This window comes from Dipodomys merriami, unplaced genomic scaffold (genome assembly GCF_024711535.1).
Source record: "Dipodomys merriami isolate MVZ:Mamm:240054 unplaced genomic scaffold, mDipMer1.0.p SCAF_2, whole genome shotgun sequence".
NCBI classification, from domain to species: Eukaryota; Metazoa; Chordata; class Mammalia; order Rodentia; family Heteromyidae; genus Dipodomys; species Dipodomys merriami.
In genome coordinates, this window is record NW_027203381.1 from 57,846,747 (window position 1) to 57,864,662 (window position 17,916).

A 17,916-nucleotide genomic window follows, 5' to 3' on the forward strand; every position below is an offset into this window, starting at 1 on the left:
TCCTGTAGCTAGAATTACAAGTGCACCTGACTTCTCAATTTCTTAAAATGATAATGAAGTGTTAACTTTACAACACTAGTCTCTTCGTTAATGTAAACACTGAAGTCAATTAAAGACCACTAGTTGAATTACAGCACAAAGCACTGACATTACCAAGTGTTAATATGAAACTCAAATTTTGAGGCATGAGCAGTGATCATTCTTTATCATGAATACAACTCAGTGGCCATTACTGTTACAGTATTCGTAATTTAACCACTTAATCCTAAGAGTCATTTTGATTTTACCTTCTTTATCATTTAAGGTGATCATACAACATTCTGAAAATATTCAGGAAAAAAAAACTTGTATCACAATTCCATGAGAAAAAAAATAGCTGTTATTATAAGATATAGGAATACTTTAAGTCTTGTAACTATCTAAAATAGTTGTAAAATTAAACATTAAGTATGAAATGATGGTCTATTAATCCTAAAAGGCTAGTTGAAATTTTGCTTGGCCTATGTAAGTACTAAAACAAAGACAATAAGATTAAACTAGATATTGAAATTGAAGTTTTTTACATACCTGTGTGTGATTATTTTCACTATCAAACCTTTTTCCACTTTTCTCTAGTGTCACTCTTAATTCTAAGTCTGCTGACAAATCTATAAATTTAATTAAAATAAACCATGTGGAAAGTTTGATACAAGGTGAAACTTTATAAAAATTTACTAACAGTAATAATATAATTTATTTTTACTATCCAACTGGTCATTTAAATGAGGTTCAATCTTTTGCTTCTCTGCAAAGTACTTCTAAATCTCATGAAAAGACAGTATCACAAGGTTCAAAGCATGTAAATATTACAAAGATTCATCCACAAATTCATCCATTCAACATATATGAAAAAAACATAAGAAATAAACATTTGAAACAGCACAGACACCTAAGTCTACATGTTAAACAACTCTCTACAATAGTAACTTTTGAACACCTCACCATATTGTTGAACATTTAAGAGACCAATGTTTTGTCATTCACCTTTATCTATGGACACTGTACTCTCTGTCTAACATGTGCACTGTTGTGTTAAAGATCTTCTTTCTTTGAAGACTCAGTTTGTTCTGTGTAGCCTTCCTGGCTTATGGCATTTTTTTTTTTGTTACCATAAAGGTGATACACAGTTATATAAGTCAGGCAATGAGTACATTTCTTTTTTCTTTTTGTCAGTTGTGGGGCTTGAACTCTGAGCCTGGGTGCTGTCCTTGAGTTCTTCAGCTTAAGGTGAGCCACAGAGCCACTTCTGGTTTTCTGAGTGGTTAATTGAAAGTCTCACTGACTTTCCTGCCCAGGCTGGCTTTGAACTGCGATCCTCAGATCTCAGCTTCCTGAGTAGCTACAATTACAGGCTGAGCCACTGATGCCTGGCAGTACATTTCTTTTTGAACAGTGTCACCTCATCCCTTGCTCTCTCCGTTTATCCCTCCGGACACATCTCCCCCACAAGGTGTGTAGTTCATTTTGAACATAGTGTCTAGTGAGTATTACTGCTGCATTTTTTTCACCCTTTGTCCCCTCCTCCACTGTTCTGTTTTTGAAAGGAATAGTAGTCTCTCTAATAGAAGAAACGTTAATACTTTATTTTCTAACTGTAACTTTCATATTTTCTAACTGTAACTCTGTATTACTTTCCAATTACTTTCCATGTGTCTAACTCTCACCTTTCTGGAGAAGACAATGTTTTAATGATCATTGAAGAATCAGTCCTTACTTATTAAACTCAATCCTTACTTACTTTATTAAACTCAATCCTTATTTACTGATTTCCTGCTAACTTCTAGAAACTTGGGTGGGTTTTTGTTTGTTTGTTTTGTGCTTGTCCTAGGACTTGAATTCAGGGGCTGGGCTTTGTTCCTAAGTTTTTCTTTCCCTCAAGGATAGCACTCTGCCACTTGAGCCACAACTCCACTTCTGGCTTTCTGGTGGTTAATTGGAGATAAGAGTCTCACAGACTTTCTGTCTGGGCTGGCTTTGAACTGTGATGCTTTGATCTCAGCCTCCTGGGCAGCCACCAACACCTAGCTGGCATTTGGGTTTTAAAAGTAAACGAAGCATGTCTAAGATGGCTTTTCTCAAGGTGGTACTTGAACTGATACTTAAATAGTAACATTAGACAAGTAAGGGGAAGAAAGGTTGCGAGCTTTACAGGCAGTAAAGCAAGAGGTGAGAAGTGTTACATTGGATCCATATCAATCCATCAAACTAATAGAAATTGGTGAGAGTGGTATCATCATAATTCAGTAATGGCACAAAAATGGGCAGAGGAAAGGGTAAAGATGAGAGCTATAACTATAAAAGTCTTATGAAATTGCAAGATGCTTAGGTGTTTGGATGTTGATGTGTTAAACAATGAGTCACATTAACACTTGCAATGGAGATAGAACACTGTAAATGTGGTAAAGGAATGACTATGATAAAAATATGAATAAATGTAGAAAGATAATTTAGTAGACTGCAACAGTGCAATACAAAGAGGATGGAAGTCTGAAATTAAGAATACTGAAAGAAATATTTAAGACATAACAGTCTCAGAGCTCTAATATAAATAAATATTAGTTTATTAAATAATTGTACAAATCTGGATGACTGGAGAACTAGATTCTGCTCAATAATGGACGAAAGGGATAAAATAGGAAAGAGTAGTACCCCCTGTCCTGTTTAAGTGCCCTGATTTTAAAATCTTTGTCAATTCTGCTTCTCATCTTCTAATCTTGACAAAAGAACTTGTGTGTTTTGTTTTAAATGTTTGGCTTCTCAGCTCTACCCATACTGATTGTGGTTGTGGGTGGAACTGACCAGTAGAGCACAGAGCACAAATTAGCAAAAGCAAGAACTTCCATATAATTCCCACAGCATATGAAAGGATGAAGGAGAAGGAGGAAGAGGAGAAAGAGGAGGAGGAAGAAAAGGAGGAGGCAAAAGTAATGGTAGAGGAGGATGATAAAAGAAAATGACAGTAAAGAAGTCATACTTATGGGTAAATAACACTGGATTTAATTTTGGAGTAATTATTCTGGAAGATAACATAATATTCTATTAAATAGAATTTCAATCTATAGGAATACGTTCTTGGTTATGGCATATTATGTTAACCTAAGTGATATTATATTTTATTACATTATATATTATATCATCATTATAACATACTTATTATGGTATTTGCTGCCAGCAAATTCATCACATGAAAACTAAAGGACACTGAATTAAATGGTACAAAAAATAAATATGCTGCCAGGTGCCAGTGGCTCACACCTGTAATTCTAGCTACTCAAAGGCTGAGATCTAAGGATCCAGGTTCAAAGCCAGCTAGGGCACGAAAGTCCTTCAGATTCTTATCTCCAATTAACCACCAGAAAGCTGGACTTGGAGCTGTGGCTCAAGTGGTAGAAGGCTAACCTTGAGGAGACAGGAAGTGGTGCTGTGGCTCAAGCGGTAGAGTGCTCGCCTTGAGCTGAAGAGCACAGGGACAGAGCCCAAGCAAAGCGTTCAACCCCCACGACCGACAAAATAAATAAATAAAAATAAAAAGCTCAGAGACAGTGCGCAGGCCCTGAATTGAAGCTCCAGGCTCAAAAAAAGCAAACAAGCAAACATGTACTTTGTGCAGAAAATCAATAGACTTGGTATGTGAATGGAATATAATTTGATTTTCTGACTTTTTTTTTTTTTAAGATGTAGAAACTTGCTCAACATGACACCAGAATGCTAGTCTTCTGGGATCTGCTTTCCAAAACATTCTGGTTCATGTATGCCACTATGCCCAGCTCTGTAATAATTATGTTTAAACACTGCAAATACTTAGGATTTTCACAGGTATTCTCTGGGAATCTCTAACATGTGTAGATATGCAAATTGGAATTATCATTGTTTATGCAAATCAAATTTTGGGTATACAAGGGAATTGGAATGAGAAGCTGATGATCATCTCAAATATTTTTAAGTAATTCTGAAGTAATCTACTGCAAAATTTACCTGATTTGAATAATTCTTTATCCTGCTTTGTATTGGCCTTGGTTGTAGTAGAACCTTTCTTTTCAATGATTGGCTGTGTGTATTTTGAAACAAGGTATTCAATATTTATTGTCTATTTCATAAAACATGAAGTTACTAATAAAGGTTAAACATCTTCCAGGTATTACCTGTACATGATGGTATTTATTAGCTGATTCTAAAAAAAACCCAGAGACATGCAATCAATTATATGTAAGTATGACAAATTTAGCCATATATTCATATACAGTGCATATGGTTAGTTTGGGAAATGAGTAGTTTTTATTTTTGGTTGGAGAATTTTTAGTTTGTTTGGCTGTTCCCCCTTAGGGTTGGCATGCTACCACTTGAACCACACCTATTTCCAGATTTTTTTTTGTTTTTCGGTCTGGTCGTGGGGCCTGAACCTCTGGGCCTGGGCGCTGTCCCTCAGCTTTTCAGCTCAAGGCTAGCACTCTACCACTTGTGCCACAGCACCACTTCCGGCTTTGTTCTATTTGCTTATGTGGTGCTGAGGAATCGAACCCAGGGCCTCATGCATGCAAGGCAAGCGCTCTACCACTGAGCGACCTTCCCAGCCCCTATTTCCAGATTTTTGCTGGTTAATTTGAGATAAGCTTATCTTCCCCATCTAGGCTGGCTTCTAACTGCAATCCTCAAATCTCCTGAGTAGCTAGGATTAGAGGCATGAGCCACTAGTACCTAGTTGAAACTCTTTTTTTTTCTTTTTTAAAAAGCTTCTTTACTAACATTTTCAGTGGGCCCTTGGCTATGATCACCCAACTAATAAAAATTTCACTTCTGTTTCTTTATTATGCATAATATAAGTAATTTCCACAGCATAGTTGACACATCAGTCCTTTCTTGTAAAATCATTTTGTAGAGGGAAGATTAGTCCATGATGTTATGCAACTACTGAACTGACTGAATATCTTGCAGGAAACACAATGAAGTATGCTGTCGCCCAAGGCAGCCATTAATTCTTGAGGGCAAGAAAATCTCTTGTACACACTTCCTGAGTAGCTGATCTTTGAAATAAGAACATTTTCATAATGAACCCCCAGGACTTCCAAATATATGTAGCACCTCCAAAATGAAAAATGCAGGTGACAAGATATAAGAGTAAACTAACGTTCAGCTCACATATTATAAAGTTGGATTTTGCCTGTACATATCTGTCCTTTGAACATCTAGGATGGTACATACATTAGTTATGTTAAGCCCTTTACACAAATTAGAGATTAAAATAGAGAAATGAAGAAATTAGAAAGCAAATATTTTTAGGCCCTTCTTTTAAAAAGTAATGTGTGCTGTAACATTTACCTGATTGGAGCATTTGTACATCCTTCTTTGCTAATGCTTTAGGTGGAATAGCATCTTTCTGGACCGGCAATGAAATGAAATATTCAGTAGTTATTGCATCTATCATACTATATGAAGTACAAATGACCCAAGGGGGAAAATAATAAAGCTTTTACCTTCATGGATGAAAGCATCTTGGGAGATTCTAAAATTCACAGAGATAAGTAATTAATGATATACAAATAAGTCCACACGAAACTACATTTGTGCACCTAAATTAGTATGTTTCTAAAGCCCCATGATTAGCTCTGAAATTATTAGTTTTTTGTAATGGTAATTTGTAGTTTGCTTGTTTTATGTCCCTATTTTCTGTACAGATACACAATGTAAAAAAAGGAAAAAGAAGGTAGATTTTTATTGACATTTAAGTTAGCATACACAAAATAATATTTTTCTTCCAATAAACATTTTGGCAATGGTCAGGTACAGGTGACTAATGCCAGTAATCCTAGTTGCTTAGGAGGCTGAGATACGAGGATCACAGTTCGAAGCCAGACCAGGCAGAAAAGTCTGTGAGACTTTTATCTCCAATACACTACTCAGAATAAGCCAGAAGTGGCACTGTGACTCAAGAGGTAGAGTGCCAGCCTTGAGCAAAAAGCTAAAGGACAGCTCTCCAGCCCTGAATTCAAGCCCCTACACACACATACACACACACACACACACACACACACACACACACACACACACACATACACACACAAATTTACTGCAAAAGAAAAGGAACATATGCCAGTATGAATACATAAACTGGAGGAAACAAAATTGACCTCAGATAATAGAAGTCACAACTATGAGAGCATATTTCATATCAAAGCCTGTATAAAATAAAACAGCATATATCCTTAATGAAACAGATCAGAATTACTTATGACACTAGCCTAAGTAGATTTTTCTCCTCTTTCTTATGTACTAATATTTTTGAAGGTTAGGGTACCCCAAACTATAACTCATAATGGAACTCCTTCTCTGTTCCCACTCAATAGAACCTTGCTTGAAACTTAATCAGTTATGCAGCCGATGACATTTAACTTCCCTTTTCTTCAGTCTACATTTAATAGGTAATTACTACTGGCAGTTGATATGTGAGTCATTTTCATGCAATTATTCTGTCATGTGTCATGGTTATGAAACATTCATCTTACCTTTCACTGATCCTTTCACCATATTATCTCTTTTTGGATCTCCAGCCCCGGGTACAAGAGCTACATGATTTGGGCCAAGACTTGCAGAGATGTTTTGAAAATAATTATCAATCTGTTTTGGGCAGAAATATTTTCCAGTTACTGTAAGAAGATACCTAAATGTCCTACCTTGAAAGCAATTAGACTTGTGCAAAATCAAAGCTCTAGAACCTCACACATGCTTTCTTGAACAAGTCTGCCTTTTATCTTTACACAGCCATTGACTATAAACCAGGCATGGAAGAGCAGAGGAAACACCAAAATACAAAATGCCTATTTCAATAAGGAGCTGACTTCGGGATCTCTCTCTCTGCTTTGCATTGCCCAGGAGATAAAGAGAACATTTTAACATCTGTGTATCTGGCAAGTTGTTAAAAGTTCACTTGAGGGCTGGGAAGGTGGCTCAGTGGTAGAGTGCTTGCCTTGCATGCATGAGGCCTTAGGTTTGATTTCTTAGTACCACAAACAGAAAAAGCCAGAAGTGGCGCTGTGGCTCAAGTGGTAGAGGTTAGCCTTGAGCTGAAGAGCTAAGGGACAGCACCCAGGCCCAGAGTTCAGGCCCACGACTGACAAAAAAAAAAAAAAAGAAAAAAGAAAAAGAAAGTTCACTTGATAAAACACAACATTAATCATTTACATCACTTAGTATGAAAGAAATTATTGTAAGGCTAAAATGTGACATGTTCCATCAAAATAGATTTCAAATATGTCTTGTTGATTTTAAATAAAACCCTGTGGAAGTATTTTATTTAATATAAAAAGGGCCTTAAAAATGTTTTTTTTTTTTGGCCAGATATCAGTGGCTCATGCTATTCTAGCAACTCAGATGAGGATCGTGGTTTGAAGACAGCCCAGGTAGGAAAGTCCATGAGACTCTTATCTCTAGTTAACCACAAAAAACTGGAAGTGGAGCTGTGGCTCAAGTGGTAGAACACTAGCTTTGACTACAAAAGCTCAGGACTACTGCCCAAGCCCTGAGTTCAAGCAGCAGGACCAGCATGCACGCTGGTAAACACATGCACACACACACACACACACACACACACACACACACACAATCTATTTTTTGTAAAACTTCTAAACTTCTTGTTTATAATGACAAAGCACTATGAAAACATTTCCTCATTATATTTCAATGATAGTAGGCATATGTTTGAAATAGTGAATAACTCTTTCCCTGCAGGAGTTTCCCCATTTAGAGAGAAATCCTTAAAAGTTCAGCAAGCCCCAAAGTAGAGGGGAGGAATAACAGTGTCTGACAAGTGCTGGGCCGTTATTTGAACATTTTTGCCTACATTATAAAATGCAGAGGGCTGTGGTTATGAGGACCATACTTCCTGCTTCCTGTTCATTCCACATGGTGAGCGCCACATCATGGAAGCGGGGCTCTCTCTGCAGGCCGCTCCTCCACCTGAATGGTCACGTGCCTAGCTCCTCCTCGCCCTTCAGCTGGCAGCTCTAGTCTCACCCAGAGTCACAGCTTCTCTCACTGCAGAGTTCCACCCCGTCCCCATACTAACTGCAAACTCTCTAACTGAACATCTCTTCTTTATACAAAGTTCCATGGGTGATTTATAAATGATGATTGCTTCTTTGATTTTTGGTCTTTTCATAGATGATCATGAGATATAGTCAGTGTCTAAGTCCATGGCAATAGAGGATATATTCCATGATGGAATTTTCTTCAAAGACTAAATAGTTAGATCTCACCAGGAAGGCCACACCTACTAACCACGATCTCCTCATTGTATGCATCCACATAATCTTCTGACCCTTACCATACTCCAAATTAGAAGTCTCTATGTCCTTTATTACACATGCATTTCATAATCCTTATATTTAAAAAAAATCTCTTTTAATTTCCTGTCACAGAATACTCATAGGTTATTTTGTCTTATAATTGAATGCACTTTAAGTTTCCAAGAAGCTTCTGTGTTTCCTGTGTGTGTGTGTGTGTGTGTGTGTGTGTGTGTGTGTGTGTGTGTGTGTGTGTGTGTGTGTGTGTGTGTGTGTGTGTGTGTGTGTGTGTGTGCCACTACTGGGGCTTGAACTCAAAGCCTGAGTGATGTCTCTTAGCTTTTTTACTCAACAGTTCCACTTATGGATTTTTGGATGATTAGTTAGATATAAGACTTTGAAGGGCTTCTTTTTATCTGGGCTGGCTTAACCTTTTCCTCAGATCTCAGGTTCTTAAGTAGCTAAGATTACAAGTATGAATCACCAAAGCTTGGAGGTTTCCTTAGCATATCATACAAATATGTCAAGAAATATTTGATCATTACCTCTATGTAAGAGGTTAAAATTCTTACATATATATTGTGCAGAAAACCACTAGTATTTAAACAGTATATATGATTTCCCCTTTCCCAAAAAATATTTGTAGGTACTAATTGAGAGATACAGGAGACTTTAAAGGGTTTCAGATTTTATATACTTTGGAAGTACCAATCTACAAGTCCCGCCCAACTCTATCAATAGTGGTAACCTTAGACTAATAGGTAATTAGCATCATCGTGCTTATGATACTACAGTCATGATAGCCTTAATGATAGAAAAAAAGATGATACATATATACTGTGAAATGTTCCATAGCCATAAAGAAAACTGATTAGAAAGGTTGGACAAATGGGATTGCATGAAATTGCAGAGCTTCTGCATGGCAAAGGACATAGCTCGCAAGATCAATAGAAAGCCCATGACTGGGAGAAGATCTTCACTAACCATACAACAGACAAGGGTCTCATATCTAAAATATACCTGGAACTCAAGAAATTAAATCCCCCATCAACAAATCCTCACAGAAACAACAGCCCAATAAGTAAGTGGGCTAAAGACTTAAAAGAGAAACTTCTCTGAAGAGGAAAGAAGGATGGCCAATAGACACATGAAGAAATGCTCAACCTCTCTAGCCATAAAAGAAATGCAAATCAAAACAACATTGAGATACCACCTCACCCCAGTTAGAATGCCTATAATCAAGAACTGTAATAACAACAGATGATGGAGGGGATGTGGACAGAAGGGAACCTTACTGCATTGTTGGTGAGAATGTAAACTTGTTCAACCACTTGGGAAAGAAGTGTGGAGGTTCCTCAAAAGACTCCACATAGAGCTCCCCTATGACCCAGCAATCCCACTTTTGGGCATTTACCCAAAAGATCACAAACAAGACCATACTAAAGCTACCAGCACATTATTGCAGCATTATTTACCATAGCTATGATATGGAACCAACCCAGATGCCCCTCAGTAGATGAATGGATCTAGAAAATGTGGTATATATACACAATGGAATTCTCCATCAGAAAGAATGACATTGCCCCATTTGTTAGGAAATGGAAAGACTTGGAAAAAATTATATTAAGTGAAGTAATCCAGGCCCAAAGAAACATAGGTCCCATGGTTTCCCTTATTTGCAATAACTAGTATATGTTTGAGACAAGCAGAAAAGGCCAGATAAGTTGATGTTAGGTGAAATGAATCCCAAGATAAGGATTCAAATGTTTTTGCTTTCATGCAATTGTTTCTAACATATTTATAAGATGATTTATTTGTTGCTTTGTAAGTCCCTCCCCAACAGTATAACCCCTGCTGGTATAATTTAGGGAGCATAAGGGAAAAAACAAATAGTTTAAATAGGGCTATGGGTGGACCCATTGCAACAATGAGATGTACAAATCGTTATGTCAAAAAACGAACTTTACAACTTTGGCAGGGGGAGATGGGAAGGGATGGGAAGGGATGGGAAGGGGAAACAAAGGAGGAGACAACAATGCTTGATAAGAAATGTACTCATTATCTTGCCCATGTAACCCCTCTGTATGGTATTTTCACAATAATAATAATAATAACAAAAAAGAAAACATATTATTTTCAGAAAGTGGGATAAAGCTGAAGATCATCATGTTGAGCCAGATAAGCCATGGTGATAAAGCTAAACATTAAATGCTGTTGCTCACTTAATCCAGATTGAAATATTATATATATATATCCATTGAAATGTTCATATATATTTATATAGATGTACACATATTATACATATAATTATATAAATGTATCAGATTATATATCTATAAAGATGCATTTTCTATATATATAATATATGGATGCAATTTATAATGTGTATAATACATAATATGATAAACATGTGTATAAATATACACATAAATTGTATCAAGCTAAACATTGAGTGCTGTTGCACACTTATGGAATCCAGACTTACATGACACATATATTCAAGAAAATGTCCATATATATTTCTTTAGATGTATACATATACATATTTATTTATTTAGATGTACAATCTAATATTTACCTACACACATTTATATCTATATAGTTCTATATGAATACATATGATACATATATGTTTATGCATATGTATACATTATATGTAAGTATACTTGCATATTTACATATAAATATATACATTAGCTATATTTTATATATTATATAAAGTATATATAACATAAAGTTATATATTTATATGTAAGTATATATTTATATCCATATTTATACATTATATAAATTTTATATATTTATATATATAATATATGAGTATATACATCTATATACGTATATACAAAAACATAATTGTGATGATCTGACTGTTAAGGGGAGTGATGTGCTGGGGGAAAGGAAAAGAAAATGCTACAAAGTGAATAATGTGGAAATATATTGTATCTATGGATGAAGACTGCATCAGAATTCATCTTATGCTGTCAAACAATAATAAGGGGTGTTAGGATAGCTATCAATAGAGTAGGTATTATCATAAACACACAAGATGTGCTGATTTAAGATACCAGGGTGATACTCTAGGAAACAATTAAAAGAAAGGAACAAGGGGAAAGTAAAATAAGCAAAAGTACTCATGGAAAGGGAAGGTAAGCGGGGCCAAATAGGACTAGTGTACTAAGTGTATATACATACATACATACGTACATATATACAACACTGAAAACAGTTGAAACTGTTCTGTGAAGCTGTGGTGTTACTCAGGGTGCACAGCATGCTTGCGCGGGAAGGTCACAAAGACATGTGCTAATGTGTGCTACTAAACCACAATAATACTAATGCACTTTACTTCAAAAATGGTTTCTGAGCCTTAAAACACTAGAGGACTGAAGAATGATTTGAAGTGGAATAGTGCCTGCCAAGCAAGCACAGGCTTTGACATCAAACTCTAGTACTGGAAAATAAATGAATAAATAAATGAAACACTAGTAAACCAAATTATTCTAAAACATAAACATATTTACTCATGCTTTTACTATTCACGAAATGTCTGATACAGATATACAGATGACAGTGCAAATAGAAAAATATTTTCCAGTTCTGCCATCAGCTTCACCAATAAAGCTACAATACATCAAAGTGAAAACTTTCAACTATTTTTTTTAGGATTTATACATCCATATATGTCAAAATATATACACACTCATACACATATACAACACACACCGAGGACATATAATCTCTATATAGATATATCTATATATAGATAGATATCCAATGTATATCTATCTATCTATCTATCTATCTATCTATCTATCTATCATCTATCTATCTATCTATCTATCTATCTATCTATCCAACATTCTCTAGGTTGACTTGGAAAGGTTTTTCATTTTTATATAGACTTGATTTCAGAACCCTAGCTGATTCCTTGTACCATCTAAGTGTAAGCTTTCTGTGCTCTATTAAAATGAATGAAGACTAGGGGCTGGGAAGGTGACTCGGTGATAGAGTGCTTGCCTTGCATGCATCAGGCCCTGGGTTCGATTCCTCAGCACCACATAAGCAGAAAAAGCCAGAAATGGCACTGTGGCTCAAGTGGTAGAGTGCTAGCCTTGAGCTGAAGAGCTGAGGGACAGCACCCAGGCCCAGAGTTCAGGCCCCACAACCGACAAAAAAATAAAATAAAATAAAATAAAATGAATGAAGACTACAGATCACCATAGCAGTACTATACATCAGTAACACGTTTAGAAGATAATTACTTTAGTAATTATAGAGCAAAAGAGGTAAAGAAATCATCTTTGTAGGCAAATGCTAGGTGATAAAATCACATGAAATTACATATTGTTTGATTAATATATACAAAACAATAAAACAACAGACAAACCTTGATATTCCAGGGTGCTTCTTCATTGTTTTCTTCTTTCAAACCTAATATGGACATAATCATAAATAAATGAATTAAATTTTAAATGCATGTGCAAGATGGATTGGGTGCATTTTATGTTTGTGTACTTGAAACATCCTTTGTACAACTAATGTGTGCTAATAAACCTTCTTTGTAAAATGCTGTTTACTTCATCAATTAATCAAATCCAATAGTTGTTTCTACTCATTAAATGTGGATGGTGTGCGCATTTACTTTTCTTTTCCTGTTGAGCCACCATTCTGTGTGGAGGTATCTCACTTAGGTATGTATCATTTCTTGTATCTACCAAGGTCTAAAAAAATGAAAAAGGCTGGGCATCGGTGGCTCACACCTGTAATCCTAGCCACTCAGGAGGCTGAGATAATGAGGATTGTGCTTCAAAGCCAGCCTGGGCAGGAAAGACCGTGAGACTCTTATCTCCAATAAATCACCAGAAAACCAGAAGAGCTGAGAGACAGAGCCCAGGCCCAGAGTTCAAGCCCCATGACCAATTAAAAACAAAAAGGAAAAAATGGCTGAGATTTTGATGACCAACAGAACATGTAGTTAACATGATACTCCCTAGGTTCAACCACTACAAATAATTGGACTAAGAAGACCAAGCTAAAAGTAAAAAGAAGAAAAAGAATGAAGGAAAAGGGGGCAAGCAAAAGATTAGCTTAAGATAATTAATTTAGAGCTTGCATTAACTTCTCTCTGAGTCACTGGAAATCTTACATAAATAAATACAATGTTAATTCTAGAGGGTGGAAGAAAGCAAGCACACATCATGTGATATTTTCACGTGCAATTGCATAATTTCTTATGAAAAATGAAATAATTAATGATCATCTTATATCTTGTAAATTTTGATTGAGCAAAATGTACCTGATTGGAGTGTTTGTACAGCCTTCTTTGCTATTGTTTTATGTGGAACACCAACTTTCTTTTCTGTGGGAGGCATTATGGACTATAAAATGAGATATTCAATAATTAATGAAAATTTTATACTATATGAATAACAAATAACTGTAGATAAAAATATTAAAAATTTTACCTTCTTGGAAGAATGCATCCTGGTAGATTCTAAAACCAGAGAGGTAAGTAATAAATTATATGTGGAAAAACTCCACTATATTTATGCAGTTATGATACAACTGAAACACTGTGATTAGCTCTAAAATAATTGTTTTAGGCTTTGCCATGGGAATTCGTAGTTTCCTTGATTGTTGTTGGTGGTATTGGTAGTGGTGATGGTGGTGTATGAGGCCTGGGCACTGAGCAAAAGAAGTTCAAGGCTAGCACACTACCTCTTGAACCACAATTCCACTTCTGGCTTTTCTGTTATTTAATTGGAGACAAGAGTCTCATGGACTTTCCTGCCTGGATTGACTGGAAATAGCAATCTTCAGATCTGAACCTCCTGAGTAGCTAGGGTTACAAGTGTGAGCCGCCTGTGTCCTGCTGGTTTACTTGTTTTGTGTCCAGGACAGATACATAACACAATACAATAAGAAAAGACATATTTAGAATTAACACTGGAGTATATTCAATGTGAGATTATGCTTCCAATAAACATTACTGTAACAGAAAGGAACGTATAACAATGTAAATATACAGATTAATAAAGAAAAATTGACCTCAAATGAGACCATACTTCACATAAACCTGCTATAGAATAAAACAATATACATCATTAATAAAATACTTCAGAAGTATTCATGTCCCCAAACTACATAGATTTGTGTCTTCTCATTTATTTGCTAATATGTTTTTTTTGTTGTTGTTGTTTTGTTTTTTTTGGGTCTGGCCGTGGGGCCTGAACTCTGGGCCTGGGCGCTGTCCCTCAGCTCTTCAGCTCAAGGCTAGCACTCTACCACTTGAGCCACAGCACCACTACTAGCTTTTTTCTTTTTGCTTAAGTGGTGCTGATGAATCGAACCCAGTGCCTCAGGCATGCAAGGCAAGCGCTCTACCACTGAGCCACCTTCCCAGCTTGCTAATATGCTTTTGATAATAGAATTATTCTAAAATTAATAACAACTCCTTTTTGGAATGTTTTTCTTCTGACACTCTCAGAGGAACCTTTCTGAAGCTTGACCAGCTATACGACTGACAACCATTTAACTTTCTCACTCCACAATTATTAGGTAACTACCACTGGACAATTGATACATGATCATTTTTATGATGTCATGTTTATGGAACATGTCTTACTTCTCACTGGTCCTTTCATCACACTTTCTGTTCTTGGATCTGCAGCCTCAGTTAAATGAGTCACACTATTTGATCCAAGATACTCAGAGATAGCCTGTGAAAATAAATATCAATTAGTTTAGGGCAAACATATTTTCCCATCACTTTTAGAAGACCTCTAAATAGCCTACCTTTACAGCAATTAAACTTCACTGTAAATATCACTTGCATGAAACCCAAGTTCATAGTCTCTCTCTCTTCTCTCTCTCTCTCTCTCTCTCTCTCTCTCTCTCTCTCTCTCTCTCTCTCTCTCTCTCTCTCTCTCTCTCTCTATTTATTTATTTATTTATTTTAGTCCTTATAGTTAAAAAATAGCTTTCCTGCGCTGGGAAGGTGTCTCAGTGGTAGAGCACTTGCCTTATATGCATGAGGCCCTGGGTTCAATTCCTCCGCACCACATAAGCAGAAAAAGCTAGAAGTGGTGCTGTGACTTAAGTGGTAGAGCGCTCGCCTTGAGCTGAAGAACTGAGGGACAGCACCCAGGCCCAGAGTTCAAGCCCCATGACCAGCAGAAAAAAAAAGAAAAAAAAGAAAAAAAGAAATAGCTCTCCTAATTTCTTATCATTTGATACTCCTGTATCCTTTTGCCTTACATTTATACACATGGAAAGCTTCCAAGAGGGATTTTTTGTTTTTGTTTTTGTTCACTACTCCTACAAAGAGGTTAAAATTGTCCCATAAATATATTACAGAAGGCCACAAATATTTAAAAAGGATGTAGGATTCCTCCCCCCAACCCCAGCGCTCGAGTTTTAGAGGTACTCAGTGAGAGACTTGGGAGCTCATGGAATGTTTGAGACTTTATCTGCTTTGGGGGCGGCACTCTGCATCAAGTATTCCCTCCTTACAGGCTGAGCCTTGTCCTGTTCTCCAGTAGCGTTCACCTTGCAATAAAAAGTAACCAGTATCATCATGCTTCTGATACTACAGTCAAGGAAGCCCTAAATGCTATCAAAGAATGGAAAGAGAAACTATAGGATGTTCCAGAGCCATAAAATAAAAATGAGATTATGTCTCTTTCAGGATATGGATGGAGACAGAGGTTATCATGTCCAGTTGGAAGGCCCTGCATATAAAGCCAAAAAAATTGCATCGCTTACTCACTTTTGGAATCCAGGTTAAATATAAATATATATGCTCACACATATCTATCCATACCTATGTTCATGTATGTATATATGGATATACATGTATATTTACATATATCTACATAACTGTAATGATGTGACTATTTAGGGGAGCAAGACACTGGGGGAGAAGAAAAGTAAATGCAACAGAGTGAATAATGGTTGAGTATATGGTGCCTGTGGATGAAGGCTGCACTGGAAATCTCATTGAATGCTGCTGAACAATAGTGGACACAACGGGTGCTGGGAAAGAGAGTGGTAGAGTGGGTAGTCTTTATTTATTTTTTTGTCGGTCATGGGGCTTGAACTCTGGGCTTGGGCACTGTCTGCGCTCTTCAGCTCAAGGCGAGTGCACTACCGCTTGAGCCACAGTGCCACTTCCGGTTTTCTAGTCTCACTGACTTTTCTGCCCTGGCTGGCTCTGAACCGTGATCCTCAAATCTCAGCCTCCTGAGTAGCTAGAATTACAGGCGTGAGCCACGGCGCCAGGCTAAGTGGGTAATCTTACTGAAATACAATATGTGCAGATTCAAGGTACCAAGGTGATACTCTAGAACAATTATATGTATGAGTCAAGCGGAAAAAGTCAGATAATGTGATGTCAGGAAAATGAACCCTTAGATATGTATTTTAATGTTTTTTTCTTTCATGCATGTGTTTCTAACACATTTATAAGATTATCTCTTTGTTGCTTTGTATGTCCCTCCCCCACAGTATAACCCCGCTTTCAATATATTTGATGTCAGTATAACTTATGGAGGAGATGGGGAAAAACAAGTAATTTAAGGATTCAGGTGGACCTGTTGCAACAATGAGAAGTACAAATTGTCATGTCAAAAAGGAGCTTTACAATGTCAGTGGGGGGGGGGGATTGGGTGGGGGGGAGGGGGGAGGCTGGGAAGGGAGGTGAAGGGTAAACAAAGGAGGAGGCTGCAATGCTTGGTAAGAAATGTATGCATTATCTTGCCCATGTAATTGTAACCCCTCTGTACAGTATGTTCACAAATAAAATAACAAGAAGAAAAAAAAAGAATGAGAGGAAAGTAAAACAAACTCTGTTTCAGCAAAATTACTAGTGGAAAAGGGGAGGGTAAGTAGGGCTGAATATTACTAATTTACTTAGTATGCATATATGAAGACAGAATACTGAAAGCTGGTGACACTTCTAAGAAGGCAAAGCAGGCCTGACAGAGTGTTTTAGGGTATGATATTGATCATACAACTAGTATGTGCTGCCAAGACATCTCAATACCATGAGCTTTATTTCATAAAGTGTTTCTGGTCATTAAAACACTGTGATGACAATCAAAAAAAAAAAAAAGAACCTCGGGGAAGGTAGGGAGGGAAGGGATGATAGGGGGAAAACAATGGAGGGGGTAACAATGTTCAAGAGGAAGTGTACTCATTACCTCACTCATGTAACTGTAACCCTCTGTATAGTATCTTTACAATAAAATTTTTTTAATTAAAAAAAAAACACTGTGATGAGTGGAGGTATGATTTCAGTGGAAAAGTGCCAGCCAAAACAATGGCAAGCCTCCGGCTATAGACCCTACTGGCAAATAAAGCAATTAAAAAAATAGAAAACCAAATTGTTATTATCCACACATACATTTACAATTCCTCATGCTTTTCCTACTAGTGAAATATCTGATTCAGATATACTGCAAATGAAATATCTGATGCAATAGTTATCAAATTAGAAATAATTTTTCAGGTTCTATCATCATCTTCACATATACACATAAAACTTCACAGTGAAATGTTCTGAATGACATTAGGACTTTTGCACATCCATATATATATA

General features: G+C 36.5%; 1 protein-coding gene across 10 annotated transcripts in view; it reads right to left on the bottom strand.

The window, feature by feature from the left end:
- The window catches only part of LOC138832174 (ankyrin repeat domain-containing protein 26-like), a 130,004-nt gene that overhangs the window by 22,495 nt on the left and 89,593 nt on the right, over positions 1-17,916 (bottom strand). For 8 of the 10 annotated variants that reach the window (XM_070029696.1, XM_070029699.1, XM_070029697.1 and 5 more), the window contains 10 exons: positions 14,944-15,037; positions 13,784-13,812; positions 13,615-13,696; positions 12,706-12,749; positions 6,540-6,651; positions 5,511-5,539; positions 5,356-5,413; positions 4,182-4,210; positions 4,015-4,087; positions 568-647 (listed from right to left, as the gene is read on the bottom strand). In XM_070029696.1, the coding sequence (XP_069885797.1) occupies positions 568-647; positions 4,015-4,087; positions 4,182-4,210; positions 5,356-5,413; positions 5,511-5,539; positions 6,540-6,651; positions 12,706-12,749; positions 13,615-13,696; positions 13,784-13,812; positions 14,944-15,037 (630 nt within the window). The remainder of the gene's footprint in view (positions 1-567; positions 648-4,014; positions 4,088-4,181; positions 4,211-5,355; positions 5,414-5,510; positions 5,540-6,539; positions 6,652-12,705; positions 12,750-13,614; positions 13,697-13,783; positions 13,813-14,943; positions 15,038-17,916) is intronic. The other 2 variants (XR_011373527.1, XR_011373526.1) reach the window with 1 other exon arrangement.